The sequence below is a fragment of the Takifugu rubripes genome, chromosome 19, assembly GCF_901000725.2.
Source record: "Takifugu rubripes chromosome 19, fTakRub1.2, whole genome shotgun sequence".
NCBI classification, from domain to species: Eukaryota; Metazoa; Chordata; class Actinopteri; order Tetraodontiformes; family Tetraodontidae; genus Takifugu; species Takifugu rubripes.
In genome coordinates this window covers 16,662,269-16,686,383 of record NC_042303.1, presented here as the reverse complement: position 1 = coordinate 16,686,383, position 24,115 = coordinate 16,662,269, and the positions used below count along the sequence as shown (strand labels likewise).

Sequence of the window (24,115 nt, the reverse complement as noted above, 5' to 3'; positions counted from 1 at the left end):
GGGTGTGCGGGGGCTGAGGCCCGGTCGGGCCAGCGCAGGATGAAGTCAGCTCTTCCACCTCCGTTCCTCGTTCTGCTCTGAGTCAGTGAAATGTGCTCACAGCTAACAGTCGGGATTATTGCAGCATGTAGCGGTGATTCACCTCGAGTTGCTCATGCAGATCCTCAAACATCTGTGCCTGAACAGGAACCGGGCCAGCGCGGAACTCGTAGAGGTCTGATAGCGGCTCCTTCAGCCATTTTGAGATGCTCTCGGATGAAGGTTTCAGCTGTTGGACATTAGCTCAGGACCGTTGTGATGATGTCAGCTGGTATGTCCTGAGGTGGGGGTGTTAGCTCTGCCAGCAAACACAATCATCCTCTTTTCGGACTTTCCTTTATTCTCGAGTTGCTGTTTGTTGTTCCGACTTTTCCCCCCGTCGATATCTGTGAGCGGCGGCGTTAATGAGGGGCAGCAGCAAATCTCAGACACATAGCTGTAAAAACAACGTTCTTCGTTGGGGAGAGTGGATCTGAAATTTGAGAGTGTTTTCCTGCTGTGTGCTTTACAGTGCCAGAGCACTCACTGTAATTTACCAAAAGTGGCTGCTATTTATGCCATAAAGCATGTGTTTAACATTCCTGGACCCCGCTGTGTTTGTGTATTCCTAGCTCTCTCACTCACTCACTCGCTCTCTCCCACTCCCACTCTCCTGCCTGCCTCTTTGGCTCTATTTCTATTTGTGTGTGTGTGTGTGTGTGTGTGTGTGTGTGTGTGTGTGTGTGTGTGTGCGTGTGTGTGTGTGTGTGTGTTTGTGGTCCCCACAGAGCAGCCGACTTTTCCCCCATCGCAGGAGGATCGTCTCTCGCTCAGAGACATGGCCAACAGGAAGTGGGAGTTTACACTGGCCTACTTTAGCCAGAAAAAAGACGCCTCTCTCAAGGAGCTGCAGAGCTCCAGCACTCTCTCTGCTGCTGTCGCGGCTGCACTGCCACTGCCAGCCTAGTATCCCATCCCCCCCTCCAACAGCTGTCCTGCCCGTGGCTGCTCTTCCAGCCCTGTTTTCAGGGAGGAGCTGGGTGTCCCGGGACTGTGCAGCGGCCTGTGGTGCTGCTGCAGCAGCAACAGTTGGATCTCATGGCCTGGGAGACAGGAAGGAGCTGTCAGTGTCCCATAAACAGGACCCATCCTGGGCTCGTTACTCACAAGACCTGGAGAAATCTCTCCTGGGAAAATCGGTTTGACGACCACTTGCTCTGTCTGCTGCGGGCTTTTTGACCTACCCGGCGCCCACCGCCAAACGTGCATGGCAATTTTCACATGTGACTGTCACCTGAGAGTCACTCGTTTGTTCTGATTGTCAGCGCCGGGCAGCTTAGATAGTGCGTGACGTGCGACATTACCAAGCATGTAAAATAGAGTACAGTGGGCTCAGTGTTAAAGGCCAGCCTGGGGGGGACGTAAGGAGCCCATCTTCATGCTCTACGAACAGAAAGAGTTCTGTTTTGACAGAAAGGCTGCTTTCATGTTATCCACGTCTCATTTATTACATACTATGATTACCCGCTGGGATCAGTAGCTCTCAGGGTCGGCCACAGCCGTGTCCGAAACGATGCAGATTTAACAACTGCCCCCATCACCCTGGGGGTCCTTGTCCCTGCTCTTGGGCCCGATGTCAGAATCCAGAGGTAACGCTTCTCTGCCAAGCTGCCAGAGACACAAGCTCTGCATCTGGTAAACAGCGGTGACACCACAAGTATGCCTAATGATGGATTTGATCAGGCTGTGCGTTTACCCAGAGGCTGGATGGGAGAAGCGGTCGGGTGGGTTAGTGGATGGGGGTAGGGGTGCATATTAAAGAGTAATGAATCACACACTCAGTCACAGGGTCGCCGGCTATGAATGTACTCTCTGTTGGTTTTCCTGGAGCCTGGAGTTTACTAACTGATGACGCAGGCTGGACTTGATCAGAGACATGTGTTGCAGCAAACTCAATGCCAGTGAGAAGCACAGCGAGTGAGCGGAGAAGGGGGAGAGGCGGAAGAATGGATGGCGCCTGAGCGCTCTATTTTTCCTCTGTGTTCTTCTTGGCAATGCCTCATACTGGGGCTGGTGGAAATGGAGGGGAGGAGTAATAAACCTGACTTCTACCCCGGGACAGGAAACAGGAGATTCTAATTCTGACCCAGCTTTCTTAAGTGTCATTACTCCTAAATTCTTGTGTGGCATCTGAGTGAACCAAGGAGCAGGGTATTAGCTGAATGCTAAAAACGTCTATATAATAACAATAACTTTATAATATTAACAACTTTTATAAACAGGAGCCTCTTAACTGATCCTCTGAGTTGGTTTAGAGCTGGCACCACCTGCCTCACAACGTTGCCATTAAAGTGCACAATTTTAAATGCGGTTTCAGCAGAGCGATTTCAGTCCACACAGACCAAAATAGCATCGGAGTTGGTTCGAATGCAGGGTTCCTCTTCCTCTGGAGGGAAAGTAATTCACCTGTTTGCTGCGTAGGAATCAACCTGAGCATATTTTCCCAGGCAAGGTGCAAAAGGACGTTGAGCTCTTGCCGGAGGCATCTACAAAGTGTTATGAAAGAGGGAACAGAGACCAGAAAACACTTGTACAAGCATGTTGCAGCATCAGCTGGTGCACACACACACACACACACACACACACCCACACACACACAGAGCCTCCAGTGTGTGAAAGGGATGATGCACCTGAGATAGCAAGCCACATCATGCCGTGACAAAAGTCGCTCACATAAAGTTAGACCAGTATGAGACTGGGAACAGGAGGTTTCTCCCCATTATAGGCAGAGGTGTCGAGTTCTCTCCACTTTTTCCACTAAAACCCAAACAGTCCAGTGAGCACAGGCATGGCAACAAAACACAAAGCAAACACCGACGCAAATGATGACGCCCGCGTTTTTGCCGTCATTGTCCAGCATGGACGCCTGCTCGCCCAGCATCACCGTGTGGGAGGCCTGTGCAGCAGCTGGTTCTGATGGAAAACACCCGACAGCCCACCAGCACCCCACAGGCCGTCCCTGTCATTGTGACACACCGGGGGGGATGATTCCCCGAAGGCTCCCAGGCTCCAGGACTGAAAGGAGCAATCTATTCATCAGCGGTCCAACTTTCAAACAACTCCAATCAAACAGAGCACTAGTTGATTCTGCACTGCTGGCTCCCAAACAATACACACACACTCACACACATACACGCAATGAAGCTCACACACATGCACACAGCCCTGCACATGTTGAAGCCATTATCCTGTTGCTTGTTAAGTCATTACTCTATAGCTTGTTATTTTCTCAAGCAAGAGAAAGCAATCTATCCACAAAGGAGTGCTGAGAGATTTGCCACCCGACAGAGTCTTGGGATATGGGAAGTTACCCTGAAATCTGAGGAATGCGGTGAGGTCTGAAACCTAAGGAATAGAGACGAGAAGAAAAAAAAAACTTTTTTTGGAAGGAGCGAAGCCTCTTTTCCCGGAGCCTGCAGCCAAGGCTGTGTGAGATGTCCACGGGGAGGGAGTATTATAGACATTACTGATGACGGTGCAGAAAAGTTTCAGTCCACCAATGGGACACGGAGGAACTGACATAGTCTGAAAGCTTTGACATATTCACAGAGGATCTCAGACATCTGGTTTCCATTTCCCTCCCCTTATAAGACAGCGAATGCTGGCAGTGCGGCTTTTCAATGGAATAGTCTGTTCGACTTCCTGTGCTATCAGTTTAGCATGAGTCTTACACCACAAACAGTCCTGCAAGAGATGTTCGGCTCAGAAGCAGATATCAGGGTGGACTTTAACACTTTCCTACAGTCATTCTTTCTCTTTCCAGCCCCCACAGCCCCCCAAATCTGACACCACCCTCAGAGTTTATTAGCAGGAACACCCCAGGCGCGGCCATTTTCATAGCATTCTCCCAACTCTGCTTCACACTGGAGAAACTTGTGAGCCGGAGCACTCACACCCCGGTGCTAATGAGTGACACATGCCCCCCAGTCCCACCACCGACACCTAAGATCAAAGCCCTGGAAGAGAAGGAGAAAACTGGTTGGAACATTAAACCCAGTTCCCCCCTCCGCTTGTCCCCATCCACCTCCTCTTTGACACCCACGCGATACGTCTGAGGGCAGCCAAATGGTGACACACCTGTCTTTTCTGCATCTGACTCAGGCGGCAGCGTGACAACGGCGTGCGTCCGTTCGCAGCGTCGACGTGGGGACAAATAATGTGTATTCCAGCTGTTCACGACACAGACGAGGCTTTACATGCTGCCACTTTTCATCCGTATTGTATAAGGGCAGGAAATTGAATTATGAAAACCTGATTTCAAACGTCTGGATAAACAGTGAATTTCCCCCCCCCCCGCGATCCTCCCGTTCCTCTAATCAAATTAGCCCCTTCACCCGTACCCAAATGAGACGCCACCCGGGTACTTTCCATCCCGTTCCTCTAATCAAATTAGCCGCTTCACCCGTCCCCAAACGAGACGCCACCAGGGCACTTTCCATCCTGCTGAAGGGTGTCAAGAGCAGAGCAGGCAGACTGGAGAGGGAAGGGAGTGGGGGGCGAGCCAGGGCAAAGGCAGGAAATCCCAGTGCTGCATGAACTATTTTCCTCCATAGTTCCACCAGAACAGCTCTTTGTACCAGCCCCCCCACCCCCCCACCCCTGAGGCGACCATCCTCTACTGCTCTGCAAGGCAAACGCACCACAACGGTCGCCAAAAAGACAATCCAAACCTCTGCCTGTCTCTCTCTCTATCACACACACACACACACACACACACACACACACACACACACAAAGTGGGCACTCGTCAGCTAGAGTTGAAGACTGGGGATCAAACGCTTGGGGTTCCCCTCCATCTCAGCCCACTGTGGTTAGACCATAGACAGAGAGGCACCTTATATTACTCAAAAGCCCCAAAATGGTTAAAAAAAAGCCCACTTAAGTACACAAAAGAAATGCACACACATGGAATGGAAGAGTTTTCCTTCCTGCATCACAAATTCAACACAGAAGGCTTTGCCACAAATCGAGGCCCTTTTCCTTTGTCGTCCTCAAAACATTCCTTGTCAATAACCCCCGATCCCCACCCCGTCTCTCTTGATCACGGAGGATGCACATGCTCTTCATGTGACTCCAATGAGGAGATGGATCTGCAACAAGACACGAGTGTGTCCGTGCTCTCCCTTTCACACTGACATTCCACGACATTAAGACTGGATCCTCACGAGGAACGGGAGAAATTCTGTGACACTGGCGGAGAGGCAGAAAACGTGGCGCAAAAAAAACCCCTTGTTTCCACATCGCAACATTAATTCCAGACTCAGCACCGACGTGTTGCGGAACGGGAACTGGGCCAGTTCTTAAACTGGCGTGACACACCGGTGATACCCCATGCAAAGACCAAGAGGCTGCCAAAAAAGCACACAGTGTTTTGCTTTTTTTTCCAAGTCCAGAACTATAGAAGAAGCAAGTGTGAATATAGTGGGTGGGAGGAGGCAAGGCACCTTGCAACAGCTGGTCTGAATTATCCGTGGGGTCGGGGGTAGTTGGCTCGCAGAGGTGGAGGGGAGGCAAGGAGACTCCTGGCGCCAGGATCGGGCCAGCAGGTCAGGGAGGATGACGATTACCAAAACACTAGCAGGCGGCCATAGCTGCACAGAGAGGGGGTGTTCCTGGCTCACACTGCTCACAGCTACAGGATGGGCAGGCGAGTGGATGACCGTGGGGGGTGCATTTCAATGTGTACGTATGAGTGTGCATGCGTGCTTGTATGTTTGTGTCAGAGAGAAAGAGGGACGCTCCTACTTCCACTTCCTATGAGATAGCCCTTTCCTGTCATTGAGAAACACACACAAAACCACCTTGGTAATGGCAGTTAGCTCCACTCAGGGCCATTCTGTCGTTTTCAACGGTGCATCATTGACATTAAACCCAAGCTGGTTTCCAACCTGATAACACGGGCCTTCACGAGTTAAATGTAACTTCTTCTCTGTTCCTGTTCTGTAAGCTATACAACCAGCTGTTTGCAAGGTGCAGTATAGTCACTCATAAGGTTCCTGTTCTGCTTCCTCTCAGGCTCAACTGGCCACATGTGAGCCATATTCATAACTTCGTCTTAATGGTCAGACGGGGTCAGCGCTCCCTCTGCTGGCGAGGCAGGGGCGTTACATTAATGAACTGCAGCAAAACCTTTTAGGCTGGTAATTTCATACTGATATACAGTATAAAAAACGTGGTGTTTCCAAGGAGAACATCTGCTGAATAATTCTGCCAAGTCTTAAATATACATCGACAAAAGGATCAGTCTGGATTAGAGTAACAGCTTAAACAAAAGCCCACAAAAATACTGCATATATAACCAATAATTTACATCACCTCTGCTGGCCTTCATTTTTAACACACATTTAATTTTTTGTAGGTTTTTGATCGCCACAAACAGAACATTAGAGGGTTGTCCAGGCTGCTTTACATCCCATTATCACTCTCCACACTAGCAGTTTCCTGTGCCAGATAAAACATCTGTTTGTGGTGCTGCAGCATACACAATCTAACATTTCCAAACATACCTCTGTTCAAGAAATCACTGGAAAATCATGGCGGACATCGCAGACACTTCATTACATCCAGATTTGTGTCAACATTCGTTTTCGTCAAATTTGGCCACAGGAAATATGTGTGTGAAGATCAGAGGTTGGGAAGTTTGTTTTTTCTGCTGCAGCTTTCCCTCCCCCCGCTCTCTAAAATTTACTGTTACATTTTGACTAAAATAAGAACATTTACTGGAGCAGAACTAGTGTGAGAAGACTCAAAATTAACAGAAATGATGGACACAGTGGCCATTTCTTTAAAATCATTCAAAATCTGAAATAATGCGCGTTTGGTCCTCATATTGCTGCAGTTCACACACTTACTGGTCACATACCGGAGCCCAGGTTAGTTTAAAAGCTAGAGTCAAAAATAAGTGGTTTATGTAGCCATGGCCACAAATGAGGGGGAACTCAGAGAAAGAGAAGTGGAGTCTGCAGGTGATTCTTGTACTCCACAACTACGAACACAAGAATGGAACGTAAATCCTGAGTTTTCCTTTGAGGCTGTCAGACATGTTGGCTCAGCCAGCAGCAAACAGAGCCCTTTTCTACCCAGAATTTTCTGGGAAACAAAAACGCTGAGCGATTACTTATCTCTGACAGTTCTCTTCACTACAAATCACAAATGGGGAAATAAGCCTGAAGGCATAAGCAACAAAACATCTGCAACCTTCGGTCTCTTTAGCTCAATATCTGTTTTGCCCCATAACTTTAAATTTGTATCCATTTGCTTGTAAAAACGCATCAATGTGAGATCTGAGATCTATTTGACATCTCCAATAATGATGAGCATGTTGACGTGAGGTCTTATTTCATCCACTTTAGGTCCCATTGCAACACATTATAATGTACTGAACTGTTTGTTTAAGAACATTATTTAGCTTTTGCAAGCTCACATGCTGTCTTTTTTTAATATATTTTATTATTGTATGGTAGTATGTGACTCATGGTGATGATATATAATTTTAAATTATCAAAGGCTGATAGTACTACAGTATGTAGGTATGATTATATACCACTAGGGGGCAGAGGTACACAGGACCACAAAAGTTCCCGATGGGGTAAATTTGGTTATTTTCGTACTAATTTTAAAGCTGCTTTTATAGTAAAAAGGTGCCTTTGTCGCCTCCTCAGAGGGAACCATTGCCCTGTGTCTGAATCCCTCCAATTGTTTAAATTCTGGCTTCATGCACAGGTAAGAGGCTTGAACCAGAGCTCGAGCACTGATGTTCACACTATTCTAACACTGCCAATTAAGAGATGGCAACACACACACACATTTCTGTATTGTGAAGTGTGGATGAAGATGAGGACTGATTCTGTCTCTCTCACACACACACACACACACACACGCACGCACACACTCGGGGTGTCAGCTGTCCGAGGGTCTGGCCTGCTGCCGGGAAGTAGCACTTCTCTGGATGCCAAGTTGATCCTTCTGTTACATCTCAGTGAGTGAAGCACGAGCAGAGTTTCCCCCCCAAGGACGCTTTTCACCTGCTTACACTCCTGCTCAGCATCCTAGGAAAAGATTCTGCGGCCAACCATGAGGTGGCTGGTTCACACAATCACTGTCACCTGTCGTGCGAGTACCACACATAAAAGAGACAGAAAATGAGAGAAAACAACAAACAAAAGAACAACCTATACATTTCTAATATTCAGATTATACCTCTGGCTTCAAATGTACCAGACATTACTTTAATGTACTTTACGTACAAGCAGAATTCTGTTAAATGAGTTTTCAACATGGATAAAATACATTTAAAGCACTGAAGGGGGGGGGGGTAATTGAATTGAAGTGCAACTAATTGAAGTGCTCGGGTTCTGTCTGGCAAACACGTCCACGTCTAAAACTCATGGTGTGAGGGAGTCTGAGTGAATGTTTAATGCAAATGGGGGCCCAGAGCCTGTGTGACCTGTGAAAGGGCACCCAGAACAGCAACAGGCGGCACACCCGAGGCCGAGCGCACGCTGCCACCTGCACCGGCACGACCAACCGTAAATCAGACGAGGCCGTGCTCCCTCTGACAGCGAGATGCTGTAGGTCACAAACTGAAGGTCTTCCTGAACTGGAAGTTTTCCTTCCAAGTCTGTTTATAGCTGCGCAGAGCAGCTGAAGTCCGTACGGCTGCCCAGGAAGTGTGATTTCCATTGGAAACTTGGAGTCCTGATGGCATCGGAACACCAGACGATCAATGTGACCTGAATGTTTCTGTTATTGAACAGTTTATCAGACAGCCTTCACGCTCCAGGCTGACGCGCAGCCTTGCTAACCCTTTCATTCTGCTTCACCTGACAGCAGGGGGCCACAGGGTGGCTCCCGCAGGGATCCCGGAGTGCGTCAGATTGTCTGCAGGCCTGTGTTTGGATAAGGCGGCACGTCCATTGTCTCTGATGCCCCAGCTGGGTGGAGGTATGCCTCCGCGCTCCTGAAATAGAAAGACAGCTGAGAGCTGCCATGCATTCTCTGGGTAGGGCTGGTTGGGCAGGCCGGGCCCACTGACCCAGACCACAACTTAGCACAAAGAGGGACGGGGTATTGTCTGGAGCCAGAGGTTAATAGCCGAGGTATTAAACTCCCCAACAATGGCTCACGAAGAGGCTGATTAACTCCGCTGGGTTACTGAAGCCTGCGTGTGGGCGGGTGTCAGCGAGGTGCAGCCGGCGTGTTCGGGTAATTGAGGCTTTAGTGTGCGTTTGTGCCACGCGTCAGCCCGTCTCCACTCTGACGAACCGACGGCTGAGAGCTGAGCCCACGCAGTTGCTGCAAGGTATTGTGGGCAGTCGTGTGATTACAGAAACATCCACTGTCCACCGATGCTTAGATCTGAAAGGTAACGAGGCTTCACGGGCCATTTTAGGTCACAGCCAGAGAACAAAAACATGGTCCGACAAGCTGAAAATCTTAAGTTCTACAGGTTTCCTGCATCAGAACATGAGGAAGAATTGGCCAAAGAAAATTCTGATCTTTTTTAGTTTTTGTTAACTTCTTTCTGCGTGTAAATCAGTTGTTTTTGCTTTTTCTAAAGATACAAATCCACTCTTTTAATTTTATAGATATTTTACAGATATTTCAGATATTTACGATCTCGCCCTTTTCCTCTTCCAGAGGATCTTTTCCTCTGTCCTCTGAAAGTCCTGCTTCAGGTTATCAGCAGGACCTCTGCAGCTGATGGAGGAATCTGACTGTCGTCCGCGATTAGACTCTACTGGGAATGGCTGCAATCATAATTCCAAATCTCTCTCCATCTCCCTGCTTAAGCCCGCTGGCATTCGGTGCATGATGATCTAAAACAACTGTGACCGACCCCCAGATCAAATCTTGATGCCCGAAATGTCGCCTCCTCGCGCGCACATCACCGCGCGGTCGGCCAGCCGATCGCTGCGAAGGCGCTGAGGACTGTGCTCCAGTGTTTTCGGGACTCCAGCTGGTTGTCGGTTTGGTCATTTTATCTGGGAGGGTCGTTTCAAGCGGCGACAAATGTCTGATAATCAAAACACCGATGGGCTTGGCTGCATTCAGGACTAAATGATTTTGAGGAGCACAGGGGACGTAAAGAGAGCTGCTAGAAATCAGCTGTTGCACTGATCTGCAGTGTAGCAGCGCAGAGAGATGTGCAGGGGGACGACACTCACTGTGTGTGTGTGTGTGTGTGTGTTTTGGTGCAGGAGTATGCGGACTTATTTAAAGCCAGCAGCTATGGGGACTTTGGGATTCATCTCCTCCTCATGTGTTATCAGCATGCCAGCTTTTCAAATGGAGCAGCATGTGAGACAGTACACAAAACAGCCTCTCTGAAGAGCCCCTCGTCCCAGAATAGCTCCGGCCCGTTCAGGCCCGCTCTATCTCGCTGATGTCCAAGAAAGTTGGAGCCGTCGGGCAACACCTCAATCTGCCACAGCAACAGATAAGCGGCATCAACAAAGATGGCCACCCGCCGCGTAAAAACTTCCACACGGGTTATTTTCCCCTTTAGGCGCTCCGTCGTACTCCGAGCACCCGAGAGTCACTGCCTCATCCGTGTGGCTTTCGCAGATTCCAGCGCCGCTAACAGCTAACAGCCAATCTCCCTATCAGGAATGCTGGACTCTGGCTTTGTCTATTCTGAGAAACTGTGGACCCCTTCCCCACCCTGTGCCGCACTGTCACCCTGCTCTCATACCAGGCACCAACCTCTCCCCTTGCTCTGAAGGTCAGATGTGGTGAGGTCAGTCAGGCACCCGAACGCAACACTTCATCAAGAAATAGCCAATGTCCAGAAAGACGTCTCCCGTGTGCAGGAACACAGACCGCGTCCTGACAGTAGCGTGACTAAAGAGACAGCCCATCATTTGGTTTAGGGCCGAGGCTGCTGGTGCAACACCTTTGCTGCCTGCAACTTCACAGAATCTGTAACCGCTCCTTAGACTCGTAAAAACTGTCCCTCTCTTTTCACCGAAATCAGGCTTTTTATCGCATCGAGAGCCGCGCCATGTTTATCTCTATTAATATAATGATGTGTATTTATAGTAGCCTGTTTAATGCCGTGCCGCTCCTGAAATAAGCTCTTCTAAGGTTGCATCCTCTTTAGCCACACAATAGCAAACATCTCTTTTGGCACTATTGCAGGACGATTACCTAAGGGCAACATGAGTTCATAAGCAGCAGTCATTTACAGAGAGGGGGGCTTCACCTCTATTTATCAGAAGGGTGACGGTGGAATCTATAAAACAACTATACTATAGATGGGTATGTCTCCAAATAAATGGGTTTCTGGCAGTTTTCTTCTGTTTGCTGACACAACTCACCACTTGATGAGTCCTTCAAAATGCACTGCGAAAAAACTAAATCTGCCCATGCCGGGATGCTCCTGATGCAATCCTCTCCAGTGCATAAAATCACTGAGATACAAAAATAGCCGGCTTGGGTTCAGCGCAATGACAAAAACGCAGCTTTCCTTTTGTGTCAATTGAGACAGGCGCTCCGCACCAATGGGCGCCGGAGGTGGTGGCATATGCTAATCAGTGACAAATGTCCACTGACCGTGACCTTGAGAAACACGGTATAAAGGAAGACCCCATCTCCACAGGCTGTTATTTCGTTCTGATCGCCCCGGGGTCAGTGGACAACTTTTAGGTAGGTCGCTTATTACGCACTTTACGCGCGCAGGGACGAACCTCTAAATCTTATTATAGACTAATAATACGCCTTATTTAAGTGTAGTATTACTGCTAACTTCTCCTCCATGTGTCAGTTAACACTCTGTTTCTTTTTTTTTCTGTGACTGTGGATGTTATTTTGATCTTTGGCACGAAAAGAGTGTTGTGTGTTTTCATCCAGCGTGTAGGCCGAAATAGCAGAAATAGCTGCAACTCTGAAAAAACGACTTGAAACAACTGCAGAGTTCTTACTTATTTTTAGCTTAGGAATCCCTCCTCGTCCGTCTCTGCTGCGTTCGGGCTTTTGGGAACCGGCGCGGAGTTGCCACCATGCCGCTCTTTGACACGACGGAGTTCGGGGAGGCTGCTCCGTATTTACGCAAGTCCGACCAGGAGCTGCTGACGTCGCGCACCATTGCCTTTGACGGTAGGTGTTTTAAAAGGGGTTTAAACTGTGGCTCATATTGTTGGCTGTTTAATTTTCACAAAGCGAATGTGATACACAGACCAAATTATTCTCGCAATTTTCAAGTCTGAAATTCTAAAAGTCCAAACGTTCAACAAATTATAGTTTACATGGAGCTTTTAAGTGCTTCTTTATTTCTGCCACATATTTGGAGCATTGCTGTAACTCCTTGATTTTGGCTGATCAGGCAAGAAACGAGCCTGGATCCCTGACGATAAAGAAGCCTACATCGAGATTGAAATCAAGGAGCTCAAAGGTGACAAAGTCATCGTTGAAACCAAAGATGGGAGGGTAGGTGACCGTCCCTCAGAAGGCCGCAGGAAACTGGGCACGTGTAGCGAAACGTTCCCTCTGGTGTTCACAGACTCTGACGGTAAAGGATGGTGACATCCAGCAGATGAACCCTCCCAAGTACGACATGATGGAGGACATGGCCATGCTGACGCACCTCAACGAGGCGTCCGTCTTGTACAACCTGCGCAGACGCTACTCGGCCTGGATGATCTACGTGAGTCCACCGCCGCCACGATTGTGGGAAGCACGCAGGCTTCGTCTCGACTGAACCTCGTTTCCTCGTTTCCTCAGACCTACTCGGGGCTCTTCTGTGTGACGGTGAATCCCTACAAATGGCTGCCGGTCTACACGGCCCCCGTGGTCGCCGCCTACAAGGGCAAACGCCGCTCCGAGTCTCCTCCGCACATCTACTCCATCGCAGATAACGCGTACAACGACATGCTGCGAAGTGAGCCGCGTAAAATCTGCGAATGAGCGCGCGAGTGGAGACAGGTGATCGTCATCTCTGTTTATTCTCCTTTCAGATCGTGAGAATCAGTCTATGCTCATCACGTAAGTCTGTCCTTTTAGGGGAAGCAGCCGCGCAACACGTAAACATCTTCGCTCCTTTTTCCTCCTTTTTTCCCCCCCTCCTGTTGAAATCTCTCCTCACTTTTTTGTTGACTTTCTCTCCTGTGTATTGTGTTGATTTGGATTTTCTACACCAGTTTTGTGACCACTTTTGACCTGTTGTATGTACATTTTATTATTATTTTTTTTCACACTCCTATAGCGGAGAATCCGGTGCTGGCAAAACTGTCAACACGAAACGTGTCATTCAGTATTTTGCCATTGTGGCAGCTCTTGGGGACACAACTGCCAAAAAAGGAGTAAGGCTGATGTGGCAACCCATATTTTTTTTATTTCCCATTTTTGCACCGTTTTTTTTGTTTTTGTTTTTCCTTTTCATTTTTTTTGATCCCAGGAATCCTTCAGTGTTTTCCCCTGAAGTCATTTTCATACATTTTCCCTTTTTTAAAAATGGTGAATGTGAGAACTGCATTCATGTCTCCACCCTAATGTGTCACCACCTGCAGCTGCTTTATTCTGCCTTCTTGTTGATTTTAAACTATTTTTCCTTTTCTCTTCTTTGTCCTTTTTCCCCCCCTTTCCTTTTCCTTGGCTTTGAGCTGCTATCAAATGTGTTGTTTCACGTCAGTTTTTCCTACCTTTTCCCGCCCTTTTCATTTGCTACACTTCATCTTATCAAACACAAAGGCCATTTTTTCCCGCCTTGGCTTTGTCTAATTTCCAGATTGTTTGTAATATTTGTCCTTGGTTGTGGTTGTGTTGGTCAGCTATAAAAATGGCACAAACCTCACAGGCTTCATGTCTTTCTCTGTTGCAGCAAGGGCCCGCCACCAAAACAGGGGTGAGTTTCAATTGCTAAAACCCATTTTAGGTGAAAACATATATATATTTGCAACATCAATTTGCCCGTGTTTTCCTTCAGGGGACCCTGGAAGATCAGATCATTGAGGCAAATCCTGCCATGGAGGCTTTTGGAAATGCCAAAACAATTAGGAACGACAACTCGTCCCGTTTTGTAAGTGCCGGGTTTTTTCCTGCCGGATTGACACACTTTCATGATGTGTGAGAGCTGCTAACGGATCAGGTCTGAAACGTTCCACTGGTTCTTCCAACAGGGCAAATTCATCAGGATCCACTTCGGGCATACTGGCAAATTAGCCTCGTCCGATATTGACATATGTGAGCCAACCCTCAAAAGAACTTTTCTTCTCTCCGTCACCCTTTCACACAATCAATCTGTCCTTCAGATCTTCTGGAAAAATCCAGAGTGATATTTCAGCAGCCTGGGGAGAGGAGCTACCACATCTACTACCAGATCATGTCGCAGAAGAAACCAGAACTGCTAGGTTAGCCTTGCCGTCCACTACGGATGTTTGGTCTACGTCTACGATTGCCTCCTCACGGTCTAATCCCTTTGTTGCAGACATGCTGCTGGTTTCCTCCAACCCTTACGACTACCACTTCTGCTCCCAGGGCGTGACCACCGTGGAGAGCATGGATGACGGACAGGAGCTGATGGCAACAGATGTAAGAGCTTCTAATATTCAGCTGCATTTCACTGAAACGTGTTAATTCGATCTGCGAAGCTGTGAGATGACGTTTGGCGGCTTCCTCGCAGCACGCCATGGATATCCTCGGCTTCCTGCCCGATGAGAAGTACGGCTGCTACAAAATAGTCGGGGCCATCATGCACTTCGGCAACATGAAGTTCAAGCAGAAGCAGCGGGAGGAGCAGGCAGAGGCCGATGGCACCGAAAGTAAGAGTCGCCCTCGGAGCGCGTGGACGCAGAAATAAGAGTCAGACTTTTAGCTTCTGCCGTTTGGTCAGCAGGTGCCGACAAGGCCTCGTACCTGATGGGCGTCAGTTCAGCTGACCTCATGAAAGGCCTCCTCCACCCGAGGGTGAAGGTGGGCAATGAGTATGTGGTGAAAGGACAGAATGTCGAACAGGTGAGATTCTGGACCTAAAAACACATTTCAATGCTAGGCCATCTTGATCACTACACACCATAGAAGCATGCGTTTCCCTCTGGGTAGGTCAACTATGCCGTCGGCGCTCTGGCCAAAGCCACTTATGACCGCATGTTCAAGTGGCTCGTGGGACGGATCAACCGGACCCTCTACACCTCCCTCCCTCGCCAGTACTTCATAGGAGTCCTGGATATTGCTGGTTTTGAGATCTTTGAGGTGGGTTGATCCATATCGTGGTTAAGTCAGTCGGTAAAAAGATTAGCGCGTTCTCATGCTCGTGCCCGCCTTTGAACGCTGCTTCCTCTTTCGCTGCAGCTCAACAGCTTCGAGCAGCTGTGCATCAACTTCACCAACGAGAAACTGCAACAGTTTTTCAACCATCACATGTTCATCCTGGAGCAGGAGGAGTACAAGAGGGAGGGGATCGAATGGACGTTCATCGACTTTGGGCTTGACCTCCAAGCCTGCATTGACCTAATAGAGAAGGTGAATAGAGCCTTTCCCACTTATAGAATAAACTGTAAGTATGAACTGATTTCTTTTTCTTCCCTCCAGCCAATGGGCATCATGTCCATCCTCGAAGAGGAGTGCATGTTCCCGAAGGCCACAGACTACAGTTTCAAAGCTAAGCTGTACGATAATCATATCGGCAAGTCACCTAATTTCCAAAAGCCGCGGCCGGACAAGAAGCGCAAGTATGAGGCCCACTTTGAGCTGGTCCACTACGCTGGAGTGGTAAGTGAGCTGCCAGGAGGTTTTTAGAGTTTTTAGGAATTCAGTTTGCTAAATTGCTGCTGTTTTAGGTGCCTTATAACATTGTTGGATGGCTGGACAAAAACAAAGATCCACTAAATGAGACGGTGGTGGCCTGTTTCCAGAAGTCTGCCAACAAGCTGCTCGCTTGTCTGTATGAGAATTATGTGGGCTCAGACTCAGGTATGGATCAACACCGGAGCGTGTTTCAGCATACAGGAAGTAGTTTGTTCCCCAAATTAAAGTGCTGGTATTTCTCACAGCGTCCGACCACAAGACAGGAATCAAAGAAAAGAGGAAGAAGGCCGCCTCTTTCCAGACGGTGTCTCAGGTTCACAAGGTGAGAGGGAGGTCGGAACGGGGGTCGAATGTTGACGCGTGCTGTCCGAAGTTCTGAGTGGGAAAAGCTGGGATGGAGGCAGTTAAGACTTGCAGTGATGTTTAGGGCAATGATCACATGAACATCACTTTAAGTCTGTGCTGGCTCCTCTCCTCATCACGCCAAGGACGTCACCTGTGAGGAGATCCAAATCCACCAGCAGCTTTATTTCTGTGCTGGGTGACTGATTGCTTCTCTGACGCTGCAGGAAAACCTGAACAAGCTGATGACCAACCTGCGCAGCACCCAGCCACACTTTGTCCGCTGTATTATCCCAAACGAGACCAAGACTCCAGGTAACGCTCGGCACCACCACCACCACCACCTCAGCTCGCTGTGGGAGCACAGGCTCACCTTTGGTACCTGTTCTGTGCAGGAATCATAGACCCATTCCTGGTGCTGCACCAGCTGCGCTGCAACGGTGTTCTGGAAGGCATCAGGATCTGCAGAAAGGGGTTCCCGAACCGAATCTTCTACGCTGAATTCAAACAGCGGTACAGCCCAACTTCAGTCCAGTCTTTATTTCATTCTGGATCCTGACTAAAGTCGGACTTTTTCCCTGTTGTATTTAGTTATCGCATCCTGAACCCTCAGGCTATTCCCGATGATAAGTTCGTGGACAGTCGGAAAGGTGCAGAGAAGCTACTGAGCACACTGGACATCGACCACATCCAGTACCGATTTGGACACACAAAGGTGGGAAGACACGCTTCGTAAAAATCAGCTGACACACCCTGGAAATCTCTCTCGTGACATTTCCTTTGCGCTGTTCCCATCACGAAGGTGTTTTTTAAGGCTGGTCTGCTGGGTCACCTCGAGGAGATGAGGGACGAGCGTTTGGCCAAAGTCCTGACCTTGCTGCAGGCAGCTGCTCGAGGCAAAATAATGAGGATGGAATTGAGGAAGATGACGGAAAGAAGGTAAAAATAGGTCAAGGTGGCTTTAATCTTTGTCCAGAAATTCCTTTTTTAAAAGCCTAAATGAATAAAGGAAGTATTTCTAGATGCGGGAAAGCCTTTGAACATAACCCCGCGCTGGAAGGTGAAAACACGAGTTCTTAAAAAAAAAAAAAGCCTCCCCCGAAGCAGTTGTTTTTCTGAACAGGTTCAATAGCAACACGATCAGCTGCGAGTTTTTCAGCGTGTGATACACTATACCTTAGTGTTCGCTCCCTCGCTCCAGTATGTGCGGCATGCAAGGGCAGTGTTTTCGACGTGTGTGAGGCGTGTGCTTGCCCTTCTATGGTCACCAGGCATGTGTGTGGCCTCAACTCTTAATAAGAGCTCCACTCAACCTTCACACACGCACCACTCCTACAGGTCTCTGGCCATTCTCGCCATTCACACTCTCTAAATTAAACAATGCCGATGGCGTCCTGCGGAGCCAGGTGGCGACATGTGTCAAGCAGCAGCTGCCTCGGCCCTCCCTAAAAATACAACCCTCCCCCCCACTGCCCGATGGCCTCTGGCCCCTTTTGTCCATGGCGCCTGCACTTCTCAGTGAGTGCATTGATGGGATATGTGGCGGGTGACAGAGGATTTACGTGGGACGCCGGACAGAGGGCTTTGGTTTCTAAATAAACACAGACGCTCACCTTTGAGAGTCATGCAACACACAGCCATGTCAAAAATGTAATCAGCCCCGCCACCCACCTCCCCCCACCCATGCAGCCGCCTCCCTATCTTGTGTGGACACTTACGCTCAGGCTTTTAACATTGACGGGAAGTCCTTGACCAGCGTGCTCTGGGTCCAAATTTAGGCCCACGAGACACCATTCTCCAGAGACCAAATCAGCCTGGTCACTCTGCTCTTTCCCAGCCGTGAAACTTCAAAAGCAGCAGCAGCAGGTTTATGATTTCATGTTGGAGGGGATGGTTGCAGGATTAGTGCACCAACACATTAAGCACCAAGGACAAGTAACTGCATAAATAAATAGATGGGGAACTCCCACATAAATCTTCCTGACCTTCTTCCCTTTACTTGATCTGAACTTCATTTCGCCTGTTTCAAAGACACCCTGACCTTGTCGTCATTCCCGTTCTTTCATGTTGTATGTTGCTACACACGTGCTACACTTTATACATAATTATCTGCTTTATTATATTTTGATTACATAAAAAAGTGCTCTGAGAGCGGCCTCTATCAACATTTCCTGAAAATCTGCTCAAAAATGTTCTGTTATTTTGCTAAAAAGCCACCAAAACACCGGTGGCCACATAAACTCCCCAGAATATATAATAGCACACACTATTAGACTGCAATGATCCACTGTATGATAACTTTATAGTGCCACCTTTATAGTGCCCTGGCTGCAGTGCCCCATTTGAGGTTTTTCTACAGGTTTTGGTTTAATTAACTACATAGTCTGGGGATTTTTGTGTAACTCTGAAGGTGTCATTTAAAATATATCTAAACATCATTTAATTAACTATTATGTTGGAAAACACTCACCCTTCATTAATTCTTTAGGGATGCGCTGATGATCATCCAGTGGAACATTCGTGCCTTCAATGCGGTCAAACACTGGCCATGGATGAAGCTCTTCTTCAAAATAAAGCCTCTCCTGAAGAGCGCCACCACTGAGAAAGAGCTGGCCTCTCTAAAGGAGGAGCTGGCTAAGCTGAAGGAGGCCCTGGAGAAGTCCGAGGTCAAACGGAAAGAGCTGGAGGAGAGGCAGGTCAGCCTGATCCAAGAGAAGAATGACCTCGCTCTACAACTGCAGGCGGTACGTTGTCACTGTGAAGGGGACAGAAGTTGCTGTGGCGTGATGATGCACCCAGCTTAGAGTTTCTCCTCATCCCTGCAGGAGCAAGACAACCTAGCTGATGCAGAGGAGCGCTGTGACCTGCTCATCAAAACTAAGATCCACCTGGAGGCCAAAGTGAAGGAAATCATGGAGAGGCTAGAGGACGAAGAGGAGATCAACACCAGCATCCTTGCTAGTAAGCGCAAGCTGGAGGACGAGTGCGCTGAGTTAAAGAAAGACATTGATGATCTGGAGATCACTCTGGCTAAGGTGGAAAAAGAGAAACATGCCACTGAGAACAAGGTGAGGAAAATGGGGGGGTGGGGGGAGCGAGGAGACATTCAGTGGATTCAGATCTGAGTTTTTGTTCTCGTTTGCAGGTGAAGAACCTGATTGAGGAAATGGCAGCTCTTGATGAAACCATACTGAAGCTGAGCAAAGAGAAGAAGGCTCTCCAGGAGGCCCACCAGCAGACTCTAGATGACCTACAGGCAGAGGAAGACAAAGTCAACACTCTGACCAAAGCCAAGATCAAGCTGGAGCAACAAGTAGATGATGTGAGTCTGTTCACCAAGATCAGAAGCGAACGCTGCTATAAAACGGGATGTACTGTGTATAACATTGAGTTAACTTCCCAAATCAGCTGGAAGGTTCACTGGAACAAGAGAAGAAGCTGCGTATGGATCTGGAGAGGGCCAAACGTAAGCTGGAGGGGGATGTGAAGCTCTCCTTGGAATCAATTATGGACTTGGAGAATGACAAACAGCAACTCGAAGAGAAGCTGAAAAAGTGAGATTTGCTGCATTTCCAGGTCATCATTGCACATGAACACAAATAAACAGTATCTCGAAAAATTTCCTCCAGGAAAGACTTTGAAATGAATGAGCTGAGCACCCGCGTTGAAGATGAACAGGCCCTGGTCAATCAGCTCCAGAAGAAGATAAAGGAGCTACAGGTGCGAGTTTTGGGACTCTTAATATGTGACTGATCAGTTCTAGATTATCAGGAACTGATTCATGGTTCCTTTCAGGCTCGTACTGAGGAGCTGGAGGAGGAGCTGGAGTCAGAGCGGGCTTGCAGGGCCAAAGTGGAGAAGCAGCGAAGTGAGGTGGCTCGTGAGCTAGAAGAGCTCAGCGAGCGCCTGGAGGAGGCCGGTGGGGCGACGTCAGCCCAGATTGAAATGAACAAGAAGAGGGAGGCCGATTTCTTGAAGCTACGGAGAGACCTGGAGGAGGCCATGCTGCACCACGAGGCCACCACGGCAGCCCTGAGGAAGAAACACGCCGACAGCGTGGCGGAGCTGAGCGAGCAGATCGACAGCCTGCAGCGAGTCAAGCAGAAGCTGGAGAAGGAGCGAAGCGAGGCCAAGATGGAAATTGATGATCTGGCCTCCACGGTGGAGCAACTGTCCAAAAACAAGGTTGACAGAACAGACTATAAACACAATTAAAAATCCAGAAACAGGACACAAATGATCACAGTTACCGAATCAAAGAAGGCAAAGGAAGTAAAAACATACACTTCTGATCTGCAGGCATCAGCAGAGAAGACCTGCCGCCTGTATGAAGACCAAATGAACGAGGCCAAAGCAAAGGTCGATGAGCTCCAGAGGCAGCTCAACGACAGCAACAGTCAAAGGGCTCGTGCGCAGACCGAGAGTGGTGAGGATCTTCATCTGAACTTGGTCAGCTCAGATTGATTCGCAGAATAATAGTAGAGCGTCTGTTTCCCGTCACCATAAAGGTGAGCTGAGCCGAAAGCTTGAAGAGCGAGAAGCCATGGTTGCCCAGCTGCAACGTTCCAAGAACTCCTTCAGCCAGAGTGTCGAGGAGCTCAAGAAACAGCTGGAGGAGGAGAACAAGGTCGGCTTGTGATCTCTGCATGCTCCTCTGCTGGTCTTGTAGCCAAACCTATGAAGCTGGACTCAATGCTCTCCAACTTTTGATCCATAAAGGCCAAAAGTTCTCTGGCCCACGCACTGCAGTCATCTCGACACGACTGCGATCTCCTCAGAGAGCAGTATGAGGAGGAGCAGGAGGCCAAGGGTGAACTGCAGAGAGCTCTGTCCAAGGCCAACGCCGAGGTGGCTCAGTGGAGAACGAAGTATGAAACTGATGCCATCCAGAGGACCGAGGAGCTGGAGGAAGCCAAGTGAGTCTGGTGTTTGCTTGACTTAATCAGGAGATCTTTAACAGTTAAAAGAACGACCGTTTACATCTCATTAGGAAGAAGCTGGTGATGCGTCTGCAGGAGGCCGAGGAGACTGTGGAGGGATCTAACGCCAAGTGTTCGTCCCTGGAGAAGACCAAGCACCGCCTGCAGACGGAGATCGAGGACCTGGTTGTTGACCTGGAACGTGCCAACGCTGCAGCCACTGCTCTTGACAAGAAGCAACGCAACTTTGACAAGGTTCGTCGGTTCCTCCTCATCAACAACCGATGAAAGTGCCTGTTGTGAGGTGAGACCTGGTCGCAGTAATCCAGGGTGTTTGTTTCGTTTTCTCCAGGTGTTGGCTGAGTGCAGACAGAAGTATGAGGAGTGTCAGTCAGAGCTCGAGGCCTCTCAAAAAGAGTCTCGTGGACTGAGCACCGAGCTGTTCAAACTGAAGAACTCCTACGAGGAAAGCCTGGACCATCTGGAGACTGTCAAGAGGGAAAACAAGAACCTCCAAGGTAGAGCACGATAGCTCATTCCACTAGAGACTAGAATGTATCTAATAACACTTTGACCCCCACAGAGGAGATCGCGGACCTGACGGATCAAATCAGTCAGGGTGCGAAGACCATCCATGAACTGGAGAAGATGAAGAAAGGGCTGGAACTGGAAAAAAGTGAGATTCAAGCTGCTCTGGAAGAAGTTGAAGTAAGCAGTTTTGCACCTTCTTTTACTTGCTGCGAGGACGGATGTTTGACCAAGGTCCATCGGTCTGTCTCAGGGCACTCTGGAGCACGAAGAAAGCAAAACTCTGCGCATCCAGCTGGAGTTGAACCAGATGAAGGCCGACGTCGACAGGAAGCTGGCAGAGAAAGATGAGGAACTGGACAACCTTCGGTGGGATTCTGCGAATACCTGGATTTTCACTGATGTGTTATCACACCTCAGCCTCTTCGTTTAAAACACACCCTGCTGACGTTTCCCCTCATCTCTCGTTGCAGTCGTAACCATCAGAGAACCCTTAATTCCATGCAGGCCACCTTGGATGCAGAGGCTAAGTCTCGCAACGAGGCGGTGCGCCTGAGGAAGAAGATGGAGGGCGACCTGAACGAGATGGAGGTGCAGCTGAACCACGCTAACAGGCAGGCTGCAGAGTCCCAGAAGCTTCTGAGAAACCTGCAAGTTCAGATCAAGGTGAGCCTTCATCAGATTCGTCCATTCGGCGTCTTTCCTCAGCGAGCCAGTTCATAAGACCTCAACCTGTTTGCTGACTGCAGGACATTCAGATGGAACTTGATGAGACTGTTCATCAGAATGAGGAGCTGAAGGATCAGGTGGTGGTGACCGAGCGCCGCAACAACCTGCTGGCTGCAGAGGTGGAGGAGCTCAGGGCGCTGCTGGAGCAGAATGACCGCGCACGCAAGCTAGCCGAGCACGAGCTGCTTGAAGCCACTGAGAGAGTCAACCTGTTGCACTCTCAGGTACAGTGAAAATCACCCTTAAATGCGGCATAAAACAGTTTTCCTCAAAGTCTCAGTTTAATCCACAGGTAATTTTGCTGAATGAATTCAATGAATTCCTATTTCAGAACACATCTTTGATCAGCCAGAAGAAGAAGCTAGAGAATGACCTGTCCACGCTGTCAAATGAGGTGGACGATGCTGTGCAGGAGTGCCGCAACGCAGAGGATAAGGCCAAAAAGGCCATCACCGATGTAAGCTCTAAACTGTGCTCAGGGACCTGGTTGACGTGTCAGTCAAATGAAAACGGGTCCGCCATCTTGTAGGCGGCCATGATGGCCGAGGAACTGAAGAAGGAGCAGGACACCAGCGCCCATCTGGAGAGGATGAAGAAGAACATGGAGCAGACGGTAAAGGATCTGCAGATGCGCCTGGATGAGGCTGAACAGATCGCACTGAAGGGTGGGAAGAAGCAGGTGCAGAAGCTGGAGGCCAGGGTGAGAAACGAGTGACGCTATTCTCCTAGGCAAACAATCCGAATGTCTCCTGACTGGATCCGATGCTACTTGAAGGTGAAAGAACTGGAGAACGAGCTGGAATCTGAGCAGAAAAAGAGCCAAGAGTTCCAGAAAGGAGTGCGCAAATATGAGAGGAGAATCAAAGAGCTCTCCTACCAGGTAACACGAGTTGATTATTTCAGCCGCTTCCCTTTTCACTAAGAAAGATCTGTTATCCTGCTTTTTCCCTGCAGGCTGAGGAAGACAAGAAGAACCTGATCCGACTGCAGGAGCTCATCGATAAGCTCCAGGTCAAAGTGAAGAGTTACAAAAGACAGACTGAGGAAGCGGTGAGTTCACCAGTGCTGGGGAAAAAAGCACAGTTACTGAAGTGGTTACGTTACGCATTTATATGCAGTCACCCTTGATTTTGCACCTCCTGACCACATCATCAGCCATATCCGAGATCCTGGGACAGCTCATAGCTTTTTAAAATACACCGAGCACGTCTTCAGGTCATTGAACCCCCAGTCATGTCTGCAGGAGGAGCAGGCCAACTGCAACCTGTCCAAGTACAGGAAGCTCCAGCATGAGCTCAACGACGCGGAGGAGAGGGCCGACATGGCCGAAACGCAGGTCAATAAGCTGCGGGTCCGCACCCGCGACCAAGGCAGCAAGGTCAGTAAACAAATGCGGATCGCGTTTCGTACGATAGCGCCGCTCCAACTGCGCGGCCTTTGGAAATATTGGTCAGGAATAGTTTGCAGGCGAGAGCTAATTTTAGAGGAGACCATGTGTAATCCTCCGAATTAACGTAGACACGCTGGAGATGGTTCATGCGATCGCTCATGTGACGAGTAACTCCGACACCGTGTGCAGTTGCTAATAAACAATCCCTGTTCTGGTGTCGTTCCAGCTGACTGAGTGATGCGCCGAGGCCCCGACACTGCAGCCGCAGCAGCCAGCTGCAACAGCTGTGCTAAACTGTGAGAATGCGTCAAATAAACAATAAAATGCTTGCAACCTTCAAATACGTCTTACTTTGTTTTCCTCCGTTCAGTTCCAATGTCACAAAAAT

The 24,115-nt window shown here is 48.9% G+C and overlaps 1 protein-coding gene across 2 annotated transcripts; it reads left to right on the top strand.

Moving 5' to 3' along the window:
• Positions 1 to 12,039: 12,039 nt before the first annotated feature.
• On the top strand, positions 12,040 to 24,068 carry myh7ba (myosin, heavy chain 7B, cardiac muscle, beta a). Of its 2 annotated transcripts, XM_029827419.1 has the most exons (43): positions 12,040 to 12,174; positions 12,401 to 12,504; positions 12,578 to 12,721; positions 12,799 to 12,955; positions 13,032 to 13,059; positions 13,280 to 13,376; positions 13,895 to 13,918; positions 14,000 to 14,092; positions 14,193 to 14,256; positions 14,325 to 14,423; positions 14,501 to 14,604; positions 14,696 to 14,834; positions 14,909 to 15,027; positions 15,115 to 15,264; positions 15,364 to 15,534; positions 15,604 to 15,783; positions 15,852 to 15,984; positions 16,065 to 16,141; positions 16,389 to 16,476; positions 16,557 to 16,674; positions 16,753 to 16,876; positions 16,964 to 17,100; positions 18,650 to 18,905; positions 18,987 to 19,229; positions 19,307 to 19,483; positions 19,570 to 19,715; positions 19,791 to 19,881; positions 19,957 to 20,346; positions 20,461 to 20,587; positions 20,670 to 20,788; positions 20,881 to 21,077; positions 21,152 to 21,335; positions 21,433 to 21,598; positions 21,664 to 21,788; positions 21,862 to 21,977; positions 22,082 to 22,274; positions 22,358 to 22,561; positions 22,669 to 22,794; positions 22,867 to 23,037; positions 23,113 to 23,217; positions 23,292 to 23,387; positions 23,581 to 23,715; positions 23,954 to 24,068. In XM_029827419.1, exons 1-43 carry the CDS (start codon positions 12,078 to 12,080, stop codon positions 23,963 to 23,965), a joined length of 5,826 nt encoding a protein of 1,941 aa, XP_029683279.1. In that variant the 5' UTR covers positions 12,040 to 12,077; the 3' UTR covers positions 23,966 to 24,068. The 2 variants fall into 2 exon arrangements, with proteins under 2 accessions (XP_029683279.1, XP_029683280.1); XM_029827420.1 differs by lacking the exons at positions 12,040 to 12,174; positions 12,401 to 12,504; positions 12,578 to 12,721; positions 13,280 to 13,376 and having other exon boundaries at positions 12,869 to 12,955.
• Positions 24,069 to 24,115: the final 47 nt, after the last annotated feature.

Bases quoted from the DNA above. Each gene is read 5' to 3' on its own strand.
- myh7ba (XM_029827419.1), top strand. From the start codon at position 12,078: ATGCCGCTCTTTGACACGACGGAGTTCGGGGAGGCTGCTCCGTATTTA. The intron at 14,605-14,695 runs GTAAGAGCTTCT...GCTTCCTCGCAG, and splicing joins AGGAGCTGATGGCAACAGAT to CACGCCATGGATATCCTCGG. The intron at 15,265-15,363 runs GTGGGTTGATCC...CTTTCGCTGCAG, and splicing joins CTGGTTTTGAGATCTTTGAG to CTCAACAGCTTCGAGCAGCT.